Genomic DNA, 20,908 nt, shown 5'->3' with positions numbered 1-20,908 from the left:
TACATTACTCAGAAGACTATGGCTAATGGGAGATGCCCTATTAGAATTTAAGTATACAATATGAAGTCTATAAACCAAGGATTCACTAGTTACTATTACATAATTCCATGTAATCATTTTATGAACACATTCTAAAGAATTGAATTCTGAGTTAATAACAGATAATTAAAGGGGCATAATTTGGTCGTGAAGTGCTATATAGTTCATTTATTGTTATTTTCAAATAGAAGCTAGAGAGTTTGTTATCTTCAGTTTTGATTTTAGAGCTTGTTTCCTAAAAGCTGCTGCTTCTTTCTTTTGAAGACATTTGAGTAATGAGTGTCATGCGTGTGAGTCACTGTTGTCAGTAATCACATGATGGCAAAATATACATGTGGGGTGTGTGTGTGCTAATTTCGAGCAACTGTTCCTCCATGTGAACTATAACTGATACTCTCTGTGTACTATAAGATACTAAGACCACAATCCTATACTCACTAAATCCCATTAAACTCAACACATATAGGAGTCTCATGATAAATGCTTTCAGGAAAAGAAGGTGCGACAGGGAATTGATTTTTCACACTCTTCGTGGTTGCTATGGTGTTTGGAAAGAGAGTTGAGTGGAATTGGTATGCCATTCTGTTTCTGCATCCAGAGCAACCCCACTTTTGAATGATATGAAAACAGCGTAAGTAGAGAAAGGAATCACTTATGGCTCTTTCTACATCTAAGGATTATCCCAGGAAAATGGAGGGATCACCCCTGCTTGCTCCCAGGATCCCCTGTGTGTCATTTGGACATACAGGGATGATCCCGGGATGATCCCAGGAAAAAAGGCAGGTGTAGAAACGGCCTTTGTGTTTTCATGGTCATGCATCTAAAGCCCCGCATAATTGAGTATGGGAAAGACAGAGGAATTCATAGATATGTGTCAAAAGAGTGAGATTTTGTATGGTTCTTTTTTCACTAATTAGAATGTTCTGTAGAATTATACAAATATTTTGGTATACTTCTCTTTTGCATGTTCATGGGCAGAAAATCATCAGGGAGATAGCTTATGTAGTACACGTCTCCCCCAATGTCTTCATTTTCATTTCTGTTCATTGAAGAATGCTAAAAGAAATGTGATCCTGTTTTTCCTGTTGGCTACCATTTTGCTCTTTCCATTTTCCCTCTCCCTGCTTGCCTCATGATTTGGCAAGCACACAGATATTCTTTATAACCAAGGCTCTTTAAGGATGCATGATCTTTGTCTCCACTGAAACAACATTTTTCAAGGGACTGCAGAATGACAATTTAAAAAATAAAAGAAAAAGATGTGGACATGTCGTGGAGTAGAGAAGGAAAAATAAGCCTATTTAATTCAAACATACACTTGACAGTGTATCTTCGCAGTCAGTATTGGGGCAAATAAATTACTCCATGAGACTACAAAAGAGAGCAAGGCATGATTAAGTTGCATTGCAATCAAAGATAAATATTCTTAGACCAGTAACACTGATATGCATGCATGACTTCCATAACACTGCTTTTTTGCACACTGATCTGTTGCACACTGATCTGGATAGTTAATTTGAATGTGTAGTAATCCACATGGACATTGGCACTGTCATGGAGTGAATTTCCAATATCACTCACAGAAGCCAACTTCTGGAAGTGCCATACTAGACATAATCTTGGTTCTTATTATTGTACCAAATATTGAATCAAAGTGGTGCACTTGAACATATTTTTTAATTGTGTAATTTCCTCCAAAATATACTTACCATGTAGGAATGTTTGATTATAGAAAAAAAAATTAGATAGATAGATATAGTCAAACCTTTGTTATGTACTTTGTTGTCCATTATTATTATTTTTTTAGTTATTGGTGAACCTGAGAGTATAGATTGGTACAACCCACAAGGAGAGAAGATTGTTTCTAATCAAAGAGTGGTGGTACAGAAAGAAGGTGTCAGATCACGGCTAACCATCTACAATGCCAATGTAGAAGATGCTGGAATATACAGGTGTCAAGCAACAGATTCTGGAGGACTAACTCAAGAAGCTACTGTTGTTTTGGAAATTTACCGTAAGTTCAATGCAAAGAGGAAAAAAATAAAACAGTGAGACCTTCTCTTTCTATATGTCGTCCAGAAAACAATGAATATAAGTGCTCAGAAAACATAAGCTTAGAAGTAATGGGTTTTCCATGTTGTTATTTGTTAGAAAGTATATACATAGAAGGAGACTTTAATAGAACTTGACATACTGATTTCCCCAGATCCATTGCTTAAAATATGATTCTTGCCTTAAGGATACACAGTGCTTTCTTGAAAAGAGACAGTATAAGAAAACAAAATTTACTCCAAATCTCTTTTGCAATAAAACTGGTTGACCAGGTTTCCTATTCCCATGGGGAGTGTTCCACACCTGTGCTCATCCATATATGTGTAGGCCTTCAGGCTGATGCTGATCACACAGTGGCTGAGTGGTGTGGCTGAAGCACAGGTCTTAATAGTCTGGAACCTAAAACTCTAATACATTTATTGTGGCATGGTCTTTTGTAGACTAGCATTGCACCAGATGAATTTCATAGTATTGCACCAGATGATTTTTATAAAGGGTGCTTGTTCCTGTGAAAGCTGATACCAGAATAAAATAAAATAAAGCTGTTAATCTTTTTAAGTTTCAAAATACTTTAGTTCTTTTTGTTGCAACATATTAATATGATAATAATACTTGCCTATCTAACAGAATTGTATGCAGTGCTGGCTGGGGAATGCTGGAAGTTGTAGGACTTTTTTTGTTTGTTTGTTTGAACATGCATAGGATTGTGCCCTTAAAGTGCTAAATAAATTTTGATGACTATAAATTCTAAGCAAAAGACAGGAGAAGCTGTTAAAACGTGTTTTCTTCTTTCTCAGAGAAGCTCACATTCCAAGATATTTCATCTCCACAAGAATTTGTACAGGGAGAAGATGTACAAGTCATTTGTCGTGTTACTAGTTCACCTGCACCTATTGTCAGCTGGTTGTATCAAAATGAGGAAGTCTCAAATATTGCTGACAGTTAGTATTTTGGTAACTCTTTAAATTATATGTTTTTATTCTACATTCAGCCAGTTTAAAGACACATACATTAATGCTCTTAAACATCTGTTGTGTAGGATGAACAAACAAATGAATAATGTTATTGTCATCATACTAGTTAAATTGACAGTGACAGTGACAATTATTAATTTTAGTATTAAACTTTCCTAAATCATCCTCTTCCAGATTATTCTGTCCCTGTGAAAATTTATTTTCCGTTACATATATAGGGAAACAGTAGTTTAGGGATCAGTAGCTGTCAGCCACTGAGTGACAACTGGCCAAAGAAGTGGTTCCTCTTGGCCCCCTACTAGACTACTTAGCCCCCTATTAGACTACTTAGAGGTGAAAAAGGGTTCTCATATGGAGGTGGGGTTGGTTGTGATCACAGGACTCTCTGTCTGATCACATTAGGCACTCTGTACTCCTTGGCCCTTCATAGTGGAGGTGGGTTTGGTTGGTCGTGATTAAAGAACTCTCTGTCTGACCACTTTAAGCCCTCTGTACTGCTCTGCCCTTGCTCTGCTCATGATCTCTATTGAAAGCTGAATCACCAAATTCACACACATAGACACCAGTGTCAAGCAAAGCAAAGACAAAGGCCTCGAGGATATGGAATGCATGCTTGACCATAAGAAAAGTCATAAAGAGAAAGGCTTATTTGTAGAAGGGATCCTGCTGTGTGCCAACAAAGGAAGAAGTGGGAGCATGAAGGTCTCTATCAGGCCAACAAAGAAAGACTCAGCCTGGAACTGATGGTTGCCTCCTTACTATTCAACTCTACAGACTCCGTCTACAGCTCGATGGGTCTCATTGCATTTTGTTTAATAGCCATAGGTTATGCCTTCACCCATATCAGTCTGTCCACACTTTAAGATCAGAAAGAGGGGCCCTTCTTATTTGCCCACCTGTGAGAGCAATTAGGTGGGTGTCCACAACTGGTTGGATTGGTACAGCCAAGAGGTAGAGAGGGCTGAATATTAAATGGAACTTAGTAGCCACATCTATGGATGCTGACTGTTTGTGCTGAATTGTGGCTTAACTCATAATCTAAATTTGTATTTGAATTGTTGCTCTGATTACCAGGTAGAATAAGAGCCTGGGTAATAGGCAGAATAATAAAAAACCCAGTTCATATTTCATACCATTTTAAAAGGGTTTATTCATAACCCTTATATCTTATTACAGCCACTATATAAGGTTTAGTTTTTCATGGTTTTAACTGTTATCCATAGCCTGGGTTTAATCCTATTGACTGTTACAAAATAATACAACAACTTTGAATTCTTAGTTTTCAGTGGAACAAGAAAATGTTTTTGTTCCATTATATTGGCCATGATTGGCACATTCTTTTTAAGTAATTCAGAAGATATAATTTCTACCCTTCCCAAATACAAAAATAAATTGTTCTATTCAACCACTATGAATTCTTTTTTTCTTTTCAATCTTATTATCAATTAGGTTAAACATGGAGGGCCTTGATGACAGGAACGTTTGTATCAGTCCTCATTTGTTTGGACTTTGGATTATTTATTTGTTTAAAACATTTATATACCGCCCTATATCATTAAGATCTCAGAGTGGCGTACAGATAAAAACATACAGTATAAACCGATAAATATGCACAGTTAAAAACAAATTAAACCATGATCCAAGTTAAAACAATATATAATTTAAAAGCAGTAAAAGCAGTTAAAACAATTAAAACAATGTGCCAGTGAGTTTAACCATCAAAGGCTTTGTTAAAAAGCCATGTTTTTACTTGGCGTCGAAATGAAATCAATGTTGGCACCAATTGGGCCTCCAAGGGGAGGGCATTCCACAGTCGGGGTGCCACAACAGAGAAAGCCCTCTCCCTTGTCCCATCATAGCGTATATGTTGCATTGGTAGTATGCAAAGAAGGGCTTCTCCAACAGATCTAAGGTCTCAAGCAGGCATATATAAGGAGAGGTACTCTCTCAAGTATTGAGGTCCCAAGCCGTTTAGGGCTTTAAACGTCATTACCAACACCTTGAATTCTGACCAGAAGCGTATAGGCAGCCAGTGCAGTTCCTTTAAGACTGGTGTTATGTGGTCTCTGTAAGATGTACCCGCCAGCAGTCTAGCTGCTGCATTTTGCACTAGCTGCAACTTCTGCATCGTCTTCAAGGGCAGCCCCATGTAGAGGGCATTGCAGTAGTCTAATCGGGAAGTTACCAGTGCATGTACTACTGTGGCTAGGTTGTCCCTGTCCAGGAAAGGCCGTAGCTGGCAGATCAGCCGAAGCTGACCCCAAGTACTCCGTGCCACAGAGTCCACTTGGGCATCCAGTGACAATGATAGATCGAGGAGTACTCCCAAGCTATGTACCTGCTCCTTCAGAGGGAGCACCACCTCATCCAGAACAGATCGCTTACCCAATTCCCGGACTCGGGAACCACCAATCCACAGAGCTTCCATCTTATCAGGATTCAGCTTCAGTTTATTGGCCCTCATCCAGCCCATTACAGCCTCCAGGCACTGGTCCAGCACCTTCACAGCCCCAGCTGACTCCGACGACAAGGAGAAGTAGAGCTGAATATCATCAGCATACTGATGGCACCCAACCCCAAAACCCCTAATGACCTCACCCAACAGCTTCATATAGATGTTGAACAGCATGGGGCACCCCACAGCTTAATTGCCATGGGGTGGAACAGGAATTCCCCCAATACCACTCTCTGGGATTGGTCCCTCAAGTAGGAGCAGAACCACTGTAACACAGTGCCTCCTACTCCCATCTCATGGAGCTGATCCAGTAAGATACCATGATCAATGGTATTAAAAGCCGCCGAGAGATCCAGGAAGATCAATAGGGTAGCACTCCCCCTGTCTTTCACCCGGAGTAGGTCATCAGTCAGAGCCACCAAGACTGTTTCAGTGCTGTGCCCTGGCCTGAAACCAGACTGAAATGGGTCCAGATAATCTGTTTCTTCCAAGAATGTCTGAAGTTGCCCGTCCACCACAGGCTCAAGCACCTTGCCCCAAAAGGGGATATTAGCAATAGGGCAGTAGTTCCCACATACCTCTGGGTCCAGGGAGGGCCTCTTCAGGAGAGGGCGCACTACAGCCTCTTTCAAGGCAGCAGGCACCACTCCCTGACAGAACATCATGACCATATTTTCCTACACATGTCTTTAGATTCTATTTTAATTCCATATTGTCCTAGTTATTCTGAAGCAAGACTGTAATGAGCATCAACCAAATTAAACTTAAAGATAACCTGACTGAAATGTAACAAAATAATAATAATAATAATAATAATAATAATAATAATAATAATGTATTGGGACTGCTTGAAGGTTATTGATAAGTGGGGCATTTGCTATATAGTTTCTGTTTCATCATTTAGTTATATAATTAATTCCTTATGGGTGCTTCCAAAACAGGATACATTGTGGGTTTTACAAGCTTTATTGGTAGGAAAGGTGTTGATAACTTCAAGCTAAACAGTCTGAGCTGCTGTAACCTTCCCTCATAAGGGAGATGCTTCAGCCCATTTTAGTTGCCCTTTTCTACAGTACAGAAGCTCATGTATTGTCATTAGTTCAGGGTTAACCAAGCTCTTTCTCCTTTCTAAGTTGTGGGTTAGGCTAAGTGAGATGGGCTGCTGCTTATATTGTGCACATTAGTAAAAACACAAAGCAGTAAAATGTTAGAAAAGCAAGATGTAAAGCATCTGAGATAGTGGAAATGAAATAAGATTACATCATATCTGTAAATTGAAATGTGTTTGTGGACACACACGTCGATACAGCAATAGAAGCGTTTAAGTGTTTAAATTCAAAACCATGTTCACTGTAGTGCCTTCACTTACTGATACTATTTTATCTCTTACATGCATTTCCAGATAGATTTGCCATGTTGCCTAACAATAATCTTCAAATTCTTAAAATCAATAAAAGTGATGAAGGAGTTTACAGATGTGAAGGAAGAGTAGAAGCCAGAGGGGAAATCGACTTTCGGGATATCATTGTAATTGTAAATGGTAAGGAGCAAAACTATACTCTATGACTTGTGTCATGCTTTGGTGTCTAAGAATGTAAATCAATACTGAGGAATTAATTGTAGTAATCAAGCATTCCATTATTACTACAGACTTCTTTAAACACAGAGGAAAATAAACAAGAATATCTACTTAGTACCAGACAAAATGAAGTGTACGTCCACTGGGCACTAACACATAATCACTGAAAATAATGTGTATGGTCAGTCAATCACCACAAGGTTTCCTCTAAACGTGGTAACTGCACAAAATGCACTGTAGCTCATTCTAAGTTTGTGTGTAAATGTTTAAGCTGCTATAATAGTCATGTATAATATAAATCTTTATAAGCATATAATATCAGTGTTAATATTGAAAGAGTGGCCTGATGGCAGTGCAAAATTGAATAGATACTGCAGGAATGATTATGGCCTTTTGGATTTCGGAAAATCTCCACTTATAGAACCTAGAACAATCAGTGAGTGATGCCATATATTTATGTTTGCATAAATTTCTATTCTCTCTCATGAGCTATAAATATTCAGTCATACAACATTTTATTTCCTGAATTGTCTTCCATGTTTTCTTTTAAAAGCCATCAATATTTTTAAACAATAGGTAACAGTTGTATTAATATTAATATCATCAGCATTTTTTATGGAGTGGTTTAAAATATTAGTTTAAAATGTTGTTCACAGATTGGCTTTGCATTTTAAAGTCAATGCTAGTTAAATAAAGCAGAATATAGAAAACAAAGATAAGTCCAGGACAAGGATGGTTTTTTGGAAGTTTCTTATTATTTCTATAGCTTATCTTCTTCAGCTGATTGTGCCAGAGGTCACAAGAAAGGAAAAGGTGAATGCTGCAAAACTCCTTTGCTTCTTTTGGCAGAAAAAACTAGGGTTTTTTTCCGTGGAAAATGAGTTTTCCTGGATAAATAATTTGCTTAGAGAAAATGGGTTAGATCCCAATATGCTCCTCTGAAAATAGCAGTGTTCCTTCTGTTGAAAAGGGGAACAGGGATTCAGTAGAAGCTTTCCACTGCCAGAAGGGGCCAGGACAGTGATTTGTGCTTATTCTATCTTCCTCTTGCAGTTCTCAGTGCTACCTCTTATGCAATTCTAGAGGCCCCCTTCCCCCATGGCACAGTACTGCAGGGGAAGGAGGAATCGGTGAGAATCACTGCCTAATCCCATTGTGGTGCGAAGGTCGATAAATAAGGAGACGAGACAACAACAGCTGGATTTAAACAGGGCCACATGTTATTAAATGATCTGCAAGAGGGGGGTGAATCCTACCAGGCATCCAGCATGGCCTGTTGCCAGGCCCCTAAAGCTGGGTGAGCCATTCGTGGCCCAAGGGTAGGCGCTGTGTCTTTCGCCTTCCCCCGGGCCTGTCCCTTGTGGGGTCGGGGGACCTTCTTTTGTCACGCCCTATCTCAGGCCGTCCAGCTCCAAGTGGGTGAGTAGGGTCAGCCCCAAAGGTAAGTCTTATCTCCCAGGCAGGCCTTGGGGCTCAAAGCTGGGAGCTTCAGACACCAGTCACTGTGAACAGTGCCATGTGAATGCTCACCATTCCCACTCCTACTCTGGATGCCCGTACCTAGCGCCAAATAGCAAAATGTGACCAAATTAGCAACAGATTAACCTAATTAATACACCCAAACTGTCTCACAGTGTGGAGTAGGCGAAAAAACTCCTGCACAATTCAGTACAGGAGTGAAAAAATCCTACTTGGCTCCAAACGGCAACCAGCAAGCCCACACTGCCTACAGGGAAGGAGGGAGGGAGCCAAACAGCAAAGAGGGTGAAGGGAGGGAGAGCCCTTTACTTCAAGGCTCTAACCCCTCCTCCCATGTTGCACCATACCAGCCCCAGCCAATGCTGGCTAGGCACATCTTCTCTCTCCCCCGCCCACAAAAGCCTCCCCATGCCCAGGCTATGCCGGGCGTGGCAGAATGGCCATTCTTCCAGCATCCACAGAACTATGCTGACAGCAACTGTGGATCCAACCCAGTGTGTTAATACTACTAGACATTGGTTCAATTATTTACTTTTTTAAAAAAAAACGTACATGGAATGCCATTTCACAGTTCAGTGTACAAGTTGGTGAATAGAAAGCAAACTAGAAAAAATACAGTATTTATCAATTTATAAATGTAAACATTGTTATACCTGTACTATCATATAGACATGCACGGTGAGCATGTTGCCACAATGCTCTGGGATTTTAAACATCCAAAGGGAGATCTTTGTTGGTAACACTTACTTCGTTGTCCCTCAACTGAATAAGTGATTTCTTTATCCAATGCAAAATGAACAGGGTATTTATTTCCTGAAATCATAGGAATAACAACAGATAAATCTTGCAGTACTATTGATTAGCATACCCACCTCTACGGCCAAGTTCCATAAATATATAATTGCTGCTGCTGCTGCTGCTTCATTCATTACATTTCTATATAGTCATCAGTTTTCCATAACCCCACAGTCGCTTCTGCATATCATATTCTCCATCCTGTCTTCATGGTTTATCAACTTTGGGAGAATGAGAATTTCACTTGCACTTTCTGCCTCCTTAGGGAGGATGTGGCATTAAGGCTTGTGAGCCTTAACTCCCAATTTCCCTGCTTTTTGGCGATTGGTTGAAAACTGTAGAGCCTTTTGTATACCGCAGGTTTTTTGTTTAATGAACCTATACCTATAAAGCGGAAAGTATGTGTGTGTGTGTGTGATGTATCTTCAGAAATATTTACCCACTTCCAGATGAGTTAGAATCTTGAAATTTGGCATGCAGATAGGTCTGGTTGTACAATGTACCAGAAAAATCTAAAAACACAAAATTTGGGGGTTTAAGTATTTTTAAAGAATTAAATAAAAACCAAGGCTTATGCCTACAACTCCCAGCATGTCTTGGGCAGAACTCCCAGCATGCTTTGGGCAGGAGGCCAGACTTACTGGACTCTGGTGGCCATTGTGAGAGCATGGGCAGATTGCCGCTGTGTGTCTTTCACAACCCCAACTCCTAAGGTTGGTCTTGAGTAGTCAACCCAATTCCACATAAAAGGAAATAACCCACATAAATTGGCTGTGCCCATTTGCAGTGCGTCTTCCGACCCTCTGCAAAGTTTTAAAATTGTAACTAGATGCAACAGCATAACTTTGAGGAGCCACATGCTCAAAGGCATGCCATCCTGATATCCGCATTTTCTCAGAATCTGGTGGAAGCAAGCACACAGCCTTCACCCTTAAGAGGGAGGGAGGGAGGGGAGGCATTTTGTGCTTGCCTAGAAACAGACCCAACAAAGTGGGGGAGGAGTGCCCGGCCTTGCCCCAGCTGTTCAGAATAGTCCCCTGATAGTGCACTTGGTGGATGAGAAGCGTAGGCTGAGTCAGTCCCAACAGGATTGGTTGGAACTGGGTGCGTCCACTGACAGCTGCTTACCTCCCCTCCTTGGTAATGCTACTCCTTGCCGCTCTATCAAGGGGCAGCATCGGCAACAAGAGAATGTCTCAGAGGACACGGGCACCTGCATGCTGGGAGGTGTAGTACTGGCATGTAGAACAGCTGGTTTTAAATAAAGCATGGGTTAGTGAACCATGTCACTATCTCTCAATCCTAACTCAACTCCCACTTCCCTGTAACTGTCTTTGACTTTCTCCAACTGCCCCTAACCATTGCATTCTAGCCTCAGCTCTCAGTTGTTCTTCCATTCACTCTTCTGTTTCAATGGTAGTCAGGCTTTTACATAAAAATCATAAACTTTATCCATTAATTCCTGCATCTGTGTTGCAATGTTATGTTATGCAATGCACCATAAAAAAATTCATCAAGTTAAAAGGCCTTTTGGGGGGGGGGATCACTTGGCACTGGAAAGCCGTTAATGTAGTCACTAGGCAAGCCTGCCTGGGAAAAAGAAATCTATAAGCAGGGTGCCACAACTAAGAACGCTCATTCTCCCGTTGTCTCCCACCACACCTCACATGATGTCCAAAGATTAACATGTTATTCAGGGAGCAAGTTAATTCACAGGATTAACACTGGCCTACTACTTTAAGATGATTACCTCACAGACATATATCTTATGGGGCCCGAGCAACGCCAGGTATATAAGCTAGTAATTAACATAGGGACTCACTTTGGTGTTCCGACTATTGCAATATTACTATGTCCAGTACTTTGTTCATGTAAATGTTGTATAGATAGTTTCTGGGAAGCAAGGTTGTAATCCTTGTTCTTATTATCCTTGTCTCAGGAAATGTCAGGTAGGTAGATAGATAAACCTGGAAATTTAGGAACCGGGGAAGTTGGCATCAGATTGCAATAATACTTTATTTATTTATTTATTTATTTATTTATTACATTTCTATACCGCCCAATAGCCGAAGCTCTCTGGGCGGTTCACAAAAATTAAAACCATAGTAAGACAACCAACAGGTTAAAAGCACAAATACACAATACAATATAAAAAGCACAACCAGAATAAAAAGCACGCAGCAAAATTGATATAAAATTAAAATACAGAGTTAAAACAGTAAAATTTAAATTTAAGTTAAAATTAAGTGTTAAAATACTGGGAGAATAAAAAGGTCCATTATTGCACATCCATTATTTATTAAAATGAATTATTAAACTTGAAAAATTAAGAGTAACACATTTCTGTAGTCATTAGAAAATATAATCTCTTAATCATGAAGTAAACCATAAGACTCTAGTGTAAATTGGAGAAAGAGTCCATAAGATAAGGAGATATGGATGGGCTTCTGGAAAGTGTCCAAAATGTTCTTTAAATTGACCAAGTGGAGATGTATAACTTATCCTCTTTAAGAAATTTTGTGATTTATTATGATTTGTTAAAGATGAAATTGTTAGATATATTTTGCTTCAGGAAGACCCCCAAATTAGCTTCAAATTTCATTATGTGTGAAATTGAATGCCAATTCTAGCTGCTGACTCTTGGAGTCAACAAATGTTGGAGAATGCACACCATTTAACTGCCACTAAGATCAGGTTAGATGCTTTCTCTAAGAAATTGTCATCAGGACTGGTGCTCTCAAAACAGCCACCAGATGGAAGCCAATTTAAACTGCATCATAGGATTGCTGCCTCCACATGGCAAAGCCATTCATATTCCATTCCCTGCCTGATGTATAGGGCATTTTCACTACACCTCTCAAAGTTTTAAGGAGGAGGAAAGGTTACATTTCTGAAAACTCTGAGCTTATACATGGAACACTAGGAACTATTAAGTAATTTTAGATTCAGAACTTAATGGGCCTACAGAGGATCTCCAGACTTCAGATGTGCATTATCTTACTTACTTCACCTTATGGAATGTGGGGAGGGGTGGGAATCCTGCTCATTCTGTTTAGTGCAGCTCTGGACTTCTGCCCCAAAGTCCGGTCCTTAAATCACGGCTCACTTAGAATGGTAGAGCACAGCATTTTTTTGTCTTTTTTGTTTTGTTTCAAAACATGATCCTTTAGAGTAACTAATGCTGGATTTTGCCATCACCAGGCCCCTTTCTAACAGCTTTGATCTCAAACTTCGTATAGGCAATAAGGTATTTCCATCTAATTTGTGCAAACAAATGTAGTACTTTCTCCAGACTATTACTATGAAACTGTAGCTTCGTTGCTATGGTAATTCTTTCCTATGCCAAGTCATAAAAGTGCTACAATAATTAGCATAAGTCATTGGCATGTTGTTACTGCACCTTGAGATTATCTCATTCCATGAAGCTGCAACCAGGAAAAACAAATCAGAACTAGGATACATTTAGGAAGTGGAACTTCACTTTAGGAGAGAAGGTAAGCTCACCCGTATGGTCCCTATGCCTGAGGGATACTACATGGTGTCAGAAGTGGACTATCCCCTTCAGAAAACCACTTGAAGAGGGGTTTTAGTACCCGTCGCCATATTGGAAGAAAATATGGAGCATTTTAAACCTCCTTCTGAGCTAAGCTTTATTGGGAATAGCCTGGTATAGCACAGTAGTTGTGGCAGGACTTCCAGTTGTTTTCAAGTTAGATTCTGGAGCTGATGCTAACACAATTCCAAAAGACATTGCAGAGTGCTTGCAGGATAAAATGCATACAGCAATGACAAATGTGACACTAGTTGCCTTTGGTGGAGCAAAGGTCAAACCAAGAGGTACCATTGTAGCTCCTTGCAAAAATGGTCTTAAGAATCGAAATCTAACCTTCTATGTCACAGAAACTGGAGATCCACCACTTCTGGGTCAGTCAGCCTGTGTAGCCCTGTGCACGTATTAGCAGTACATTCTCCAACCAAGATGGAGGATCTCCTCAAACACTATTCTGATGTTTTTGAAGGCCTGGGTCGTTTCCCAGGTGTGCATCATATTCATGTGGATCCCACAGTATCGCCTGTGGTGCACGGATGCAGAAAGATTCCATATGCAGTCATTGCCCCCTTTGAAAACAACATTGGAAGACCTAGAGTCAAAGGGAGTCATTACAAAGGTGACTAATCCAACAGCATGGTGATAACACAAAAAATAGAATGGTTCACTCAGGCTGTGCCTTGATCCCAGGCATCTCAACAAGGCAGTGAAGCGACAACATTTTTCAATCCCCGCAGTTGAGGATGTGCAGAGAAAACTTGCTGGCAAAAAGTTTTTTACCATCTTAGATGAGAAGGATGGCTACTGGCAAGTGGCCCTATACAAGGAATGAGCGGAACTATGTATGTTTAACACTCCGTGGGGGAGGTATCATTTTAATAGACTGCCCTTCGGCATTAAGTCAGCAAGTGAAGTCTTCCAACAGAAAAATTATGAGTGCTTTGGGGACATTCCTGGCATCCACATCATTGCCAATGACATGATTATTGCAGCATCCAGCAAGGAGGAGCATGATAAGATACTTAAACAGATACTTGCGTGGGAAAAGGGTGTCAAGTTTCATAAGGACAAAATTCAATTATTGGTGGATACTGTCAAGTATATGGACCACATCTTCTCTAAGGATGGTGTACAGCCAGATGACAGCAAGGTGGAAGCAATCATCCGATTACCTCCCCCTGAAGATAAGAAAGGTCTCCAAAGAATTCTGGGCACCATTCAATACTTGGCTCAATGCATACCTAATGAGTCCAGCCTAACAGCTCCCCTCAGGACTCTTCTGTGAAACGATATTAAGTGGCAATGGGGGCCTGAACAGCAGGCAGCTCTTGATGGACTAAAACAAGCCATTACAACTGCACCAGTCTTGCAGTATTTTGACCCTAAGGAGCAACTATGGGTCCAAGCTGATGCATCCAAGGATGGTTTGGGGGCATGCCTATTCCAGAAAAAGAGACCAATTGCATATGCTTCTCGTGCCTTATCCAAGGCGGAGCAAAATTACGCACAAATAGAAAAGGAACTCTTGGCAATTGTCTTTGCAATGTCAAAATTCCATCAGTATGTTTTTGGTGTCCAAGTAAAAGTCCAATCAGATCATAAGCCACTGGAGGCAATTTTTGCCAAGCCACTGGGGAAGGCCCCAGCAAGATTAAAAAGAATGTTATTACAACTGCAGAAATATGATATTCAGATCCACTATACGAAGGGCAAGGACATGTTTATAGCGGACACACTTTCTAGGGCGACTACAAGTACTCTCCCCACAGAGATACAGAACCCCTGATGGAGTGATCTACAGTTTGTCCAGTACAGACGCGCTTAGTGATCATATGCTCAAATCATTGCAAGAACACATGTCAGCAGATACATGCCTACAGGGCTTGAAGACTCTACATATTAATGGCTGGCCCAGGAGGCGCAAGCAGATTAGGCCTGAACTTTATCCCTTTTGGCCTCTCAGAGACAGTATTCGAATTGAAAATGACTTGTTGCTGGTAGGACATAAAATCATCTTCCCACAGGGCTCCAGAGACAACATGTTAAAGCTGCTGCACTTACCACATCAAGGGGTCAATAGATCTAAAGCACATGCTCAGGCATTGATGTATTGGCCTCGTATGAATGAAGAGATAGAATGGTGGGTGAACAATTGTCAGCCATGCCAGGAACATCAGCCAGCCAATCAGAAAGAACCAATGATCCCTCACGAGATCCCAGACCTGCCATGGCTAAAGGTAGCAGCTGATATTTTTTAGTTACAAGGTCACTTTTACCTGGTAGTCATGGACTACTTTTCTTAGTTCCCTGAAGTTCTCCACTTGACAGATAAAACATCCGTGACTGTTGTTGCCAGATTGAAGGCAACATTTGCACGTCATGGTATACCTAAAGAGATAATCTGTGACCATGTACCATTTGCGAGCCAGGTTATGAGACAATTTGCAACTGAGTGGGGGATCACCTTGACACATTCGAGCCCAGCTTACCCCCAGTCCAATGGGCAAGCAGAACGTACTATACAAACCATCAAGCACATGCTATCAAAAGCTCTACAAGATGGCGCTGATCCATATCTGGCTCTGTTGAACCTGCGTAATACTCCAGTAACCGGTTTAGATTTTGCTCCTGCCCAATTGCTCATGGGACGTTTACTAAGGAGCACACTGCCAGCTATTACATCTGCCCTGAAGCCCAGGGTGCCACATGGAGTTCACCCTAGATTACAAGATCGACAGAGGCAGCAGAAAGCATATTCTGACAAGCACACAGCACCTCTTCCACCTTTGCAAGTAGGAGATAGGGTCAGGTTGAAAACAGCTTTAGGTTGGATGCCAGCATCAGTAGCTCAGAAAAGAAGAGAGCCATGCTCATATGTAGTTGAGACTCCCCAAGGTCAAACTTATAGAAGGAACAGGGGGCACCTCAGGCGGGATTGTCACTGTTCCAGGAGGTTTCAGTAATAAAGGAATCCAGCAAGGAAAAGGCTCTGAAGTTATTGCCTGGTAGTCTAGGGGCAAGCGGCAGGCTGAGCAGGTAAGCTCACCTGTATGGTCCCTATGCCTGAGGGATACTACAGCCCCCATGTGGAACATCCTATGCTATTCAGAGGGCTCTCATAACTCTCAGGACTGATTGTATTGGAGGATGCATGGGGATACAGTGAGGATGAGGAGTGTTAAAGTCGAGGTATGCAAGTGGAGCTCCACTTTATGCTTATTGTTCTCTTGTTTTAAAAGATTCTTTTTGAACACTCTCATACACTGTGCGTAACTCTGTGTGTTTCTGCATATAAGAAGACTGGGTTCATTTTCTTTTTCTTTTGGATCTTTCAGGATCTGAAACGTTGATGTGTCGTATCTGTAGAAAATGTATTGCAATTCACAGAAGAAACAGCTATACAAAAATGCAGCTGGGAGGAATGGTGGAAAAATCAATTCATTTCTATTCTCCTCTTGTATTTCTATTTCTATTTTATTCCTCTTCTCTAACCAGTTACTGATCCTTAAGGGACCTGTCCCCATCTCTTGTGACAGACTGCTAGGATTTCTCAGGAGCTTTTGGTGATGAACTTTGTCAAATGCTTTTTCGAATTCCAAGTATACAGTGACTAGCAGATTATCCTAGCAGATATGTTTGTTGCTGCTCTAAGTAATTCTAAAAGGCTGGTAAGGCAGGCTTCCCTTGTTTGGCCCTCAGCAAGTCTGTTCTCTTATGTATTTAACAGTTCTAGGTTTAAGAACACTGAACCAATTTACTTGGAATAGAAGTTAGGCTGGTCATAAGTAACTATAGTTTCTTGGATCCTCTAAATGGATGTTACCTCTAGTCCTGGTAAGGAAGCTGATTTTAATGCTAAATTGCATTTTTATTATGGATAAGCAGTTGTAAACATAGTGCATGAAACAAATAATTAAAAGGCAATATGTTTCATTTTGAATTTTAATCTATACAAATGTGTGTTGTGTGTGATATGTAGTTAGCAATTAATTGCAGTTCATTTAAACTGATTATGCATTTAAACCTCCCATGCTCTAGTGAAGACATTTTCCTATTCCCAATAACAATCTACTTAAGGCATTTATATTGTAGCTACAGGAACTTTTAAAGGCCATGTTTGAAATGCATAATGCCGTCATGTCAAAAAATAAATAAATCACAGTATGTTATAAAGTTTAAATTGCCATTACCAATGCTAAAAGTGAACAGTTTAGAGCCTAACATTTAAAGGTTTAATGTACACTAGTTCTTAATATAGTTTCGTTCATTTCACTTTAAATAATTGTAATTTGAAGGCTGCTTACAATTGCTTCTGTGTGTGGGTTGTTTCGTGCGGTGAGCCATTTATGTGCTGCAAGTTATTAGGTAGATTGGCTATGGTTTCCTCCACACTGTCTCTACTATTTATACTTCAGAGTGCATGTCCCTGTCTTAGAGACTGAGAAGATTCTGTTATATGACTCTTTACAAAATAAAAATAAAAATGCATAGTGGGCTCTAGGGAAGGATAAAAAGGAGGAGACAAGTCTCATAATTGTAAAGTGTTTTTTAAAATTATTTTCCATTTATGCAAGAACTTGCAGAAGAATTTGTGCAAGGTTCTGTACAAGCAAAAGTTTGATAAGTACTCTATAACCTACCTAATATAGCACTTTGGAAAGTTCCCTGTGACACTGTGCTTGTGGCCATTTTCCTTCCATTCATGATTAAACCCCTTGACTATTTTGCACAGTCATTTGTACCATATTAGAGACAGGTTCCAGAAGAGTAGTTTTAGGCAAGAACTGCAGAAGCCAAACTTTCCGGGTGAAGTTTAAGCTGATAGAATTCAAGCACTGAAAATGAACTGTAGTTTGTTTAGAAGAATTAAGTACATTTATCGAAAAAGAACATTACTACTTGACAGCTAATTTGAAACTGCTGTCTCACATCAGTGCACAGTTGCAGTTCATCTGTATAACTATGTCAGGGATTTGTGTTAGGATACATTTTCATTTAAAGTAAGTGAATTGACATTAATCAGAATCTTTACACTGATGTGCACTAGAATGCTCCATTTTTATTTGCTTTAAAATTATGTTAATTTAAACATGCTGGTGCATGTGAGTTGCATCAACCAGGCCATTATAAGATGATTTGCATTTTAAGAAGCTTCTTTGCCCGGGGTGGGGGGGGCGGTATATGTTGACAGTGATGTGGGTTTTCAGGGGGAGAAATTAAATTGAAAGATTTTCTGGAAATTTGTCTAAATGGTATCAGAAAAGTTTCAGATGCCCTAGGCTTGATTTAATTTATCAGGTTTATTTCACTTGTATTTAGTAAACAAGAAAGTACCCCATGTTAATTTTTTTGTCCCAATACACTACTAGATTTGAACTCAGTTATTTGAAGAGGGAATTAAAGAACACTTGGAGAGCAATCTTATGCTCCCTAGACAGAGTCTGATGTGGGGTACATAATAGTTTCGATTCCTGGATCCCGAGTTGGGGACAGTGCTCTGAATTCAGACCCCGGAGTTCAAGCTCCCCACCTCCTCTCCTCCCCCCTCAAAGGGAAAGGGCATTCCAGTGGGCACGGAGAGGAGGGGGCGGCTTACAAAATATCCACAGGTCTCTCCAACCTAGGGCTGTCGAGGCTCTGGTTGGGGCTCAAGGTTAAGAGATTTCTAGGGATGGTGCAGGTGCCCGACTGGGTCTAGGAGTCCAGCAGACTCTCCCATGCCTAGACCCCACTATACCTCTAATATTGTGGAAATTGCCCTTTTATGGCCACCATTTTGCACAACATAAATATACAAAGAAGTCAGAGCCCTGATTTTCCGTAAAAATGCTGGCATGCAAGGAGGAGCAGGTGGTGGTGGTGGGGCACTCTTGGTTCACTTGCTGAACCCTTTAGGAGCTCGCATGGGCCGACAGGCAGGGATGAGTGGCAGTGATGGCTCATTTGCATGAAATGGCCATAAATACCCTCATTTATGCAAAATTACACAAAGCATGGTAGCTCGTGGGATGAGGGACGCCGCTTGCCCACGGAATGGTTGATGGCTTGCACAATGTGCCAAACAGGATTGAGCAGTCGGCAGGGCTCCAGCAAGCATTTATGATGAGGTGGGATCTGGTGAGTTCACCCATTCCCACACATCCTCCTTCCCTCCACCACCCTGATGCCTGTGCATTTAGGGTTTTGTTCTTAGGAAGACCTGAGTGATATATTTGCTTTTGTGCCCTTTTTATGAGTAATTTGCATTTAATACCCAAAGCATCGGGGAGAAGGATTGTTTCAAAAGTTACCATAAGGGATGTTTGCTTTGCACTATGTGAGTAGCAATTTTTGTCCAGGACATGAAGTAAAATAATCTGCAGATAAAAACTTCTCTGTGTGTACTAGTGCAAATTCTGCATCGCCACGGGGACTAGTGGTATGAGAATGACTGGATAAAAATACAACTTTACACTTTTAAAATAAATGCACTACAAATAAACTGCCAAAAGTGAAAACAGAAAAGATGTACTTTTTAAAAAGATCATTTACCATTTCTTGAAATTTGAGGCAAAAAACATGGGATGTAAGATTTTTCTCTCCTCTTCCTTTGTTGTCCTTCATCTCTTTCTAGTCAGCCTCTCTTCTCTACCTACCCTACCATCTACTGGCTTTCCTTCTGCTAATTTTGCAGCATTCTGTGCTGCCCTTTCATCGTCCCACCACTCTAAGAGCTCATGGGAGTAAGCAGTACTACACGTGCCTACACACTCTGTGTCACATGTCACATTGTATGCATTAACTTTCCCTTTGCTTCATTCCTCTCCCTTCCCAAGCTGTCCAAAGTTCAAAATTGAACTTTTTCAAACTTTCATTTTTTTTCTGCATTGCTCAAGCTTCGGTTTAAAACAAAGATGAACAATATTGATCTGGTAGATCTCAAGTAATAAGCCTAACACTACGGTACTTTTATATAAGATGTGGATAATTGTGCCTGTAAAAGAACTTGGAGGGTAATGTTTTTCATATTTTGGGTGGGAGAGCATTACAAACAGGTAGGGATGGCAGGAGCATCCAACTGGGTCTTCGAGGGCAGCAGAACCCCCCCCCCATCTCCGGCCCTCACAGACCAAGTCAGATGCACTCAGCCTGAGAGAGTGCCCACACCCAAATGCTCATAAGCTCCCTGTGAGCACATGGACACAGCTCTGCCAGAGCTTCCAGCATCATAAGCTTTCCCCTCACAGCGTTAATGGCAGCTTTCTGTAAGAACATTTTCTGTCAGCTCCAGAAATCGCATATTCCCCCTCCTGCCTTGCAAGGTTCACCCTTGCATTAATAGGGCCTTTAAGGCCTCCATTGGAGGAGGGGGAGGAAGTGCGATTTTTTGAGGGTCCAGAAAATGTGCATTTCCCATTTTCATGCTAATGGTGGCTGTTATTAACAGAGTGGGGGGGGGAAATGTGCCCTATCTGGATGATCGGGAAATTGTGTACTACCACCCGCTGCGTTAATGGCGGCTGTAATTAATGCAGCAAGGAAATGCAGGTGGCCACTGAGTACTCATGAGTTCACCACAGGGGCTCAAGCAGGTGGGCTGCATGAGCAGTGGGGCGAGCACGCTGCGATTTCGCCCACTTTTACGAACAGGTTCTTAAATTCAGATGGCATCCAGGCTTAGCCAAGTGAATAGATTTGAAAAGTCCTGTTTTGGTGGACTGCCTTTACTCTGGTGTTTGGTGTTGGGAGGGGCATCTAGTTTTGGGAGTCAAGATGTGTGGATGAGCTTTCCAAAAGAAGCAGGGCTACTTTGCTTAGATGGGCTTCCATAGTAACTAAAGCACTGTGCATTTTAGAAGTGTTTAAAAATTGAAATTATGCAAGTGTGACTCATTTCTCCCCATTACCTCTGTTACTAACCTAAAAATGCAGCAAATACATTAAGCTAATAATGAATAAGTTCATTGTGTTTCATCAAACATTTAAAACCTCACACACACACCCCA

At 40.8% G+C, this 20,908-nt stretch overlaps 1 protein-coding gene across 3 annotated transcripts in view; it reads left to right on the top strand.

Moving 5' to 3' along the window:
- NCAM2 (neural cell adhesion molecule 2) overlaps nt 1-20,908 on the top strand; it is a 299,824-nt gene that overhangs the window by 160,205 nt on the left and 118,711 nt on the right. For 2 of the 3 annotated variants that reach the window (XM_063126744.1, XM_063126745.1), the window contains exons 3-5: nt 1,847-2,053; nt 2,889-3,032; nt 6,923-7,060. In XM_063126744.1, the coding sequence (XP_062982814.1) occupies nt 1,847-2,053; nt 2,889-3,032; nt 6,923-7,060 (489 nt within the window). Of the gene's footprint in view, nt 1-1,846; nt 2,054-2,888; nt 3,045-6,922; nt 7,061-20,908 lie in introns of those variants that run through there. The other variant, XM_063126746.1, reaches the window with a different exon arrangement.

The sequence above is a fragment of the Elgaria multicarinata genome, chromosome 5, assembly GCF_023053635.1.
Source record: "Elgaria multicarinata webbii isolate HBS135686 ecotype San Diego chromosome 5, rElgMul1.1.pri, whole genome shotgun sequence".
Classification (NCBI taxonomy): domain Eukaryota; kingdom Metazoa; phylum Chordata; class Lepidosauria; order Squamata; family Anguidae; genus Elgaria; species Elgaria multicarinata.
The sequence above is the reverse complement of the archived record's forward strand: the minus strand, read 5'-3'. Positions and strand labels throughout refer to the sequence as shown.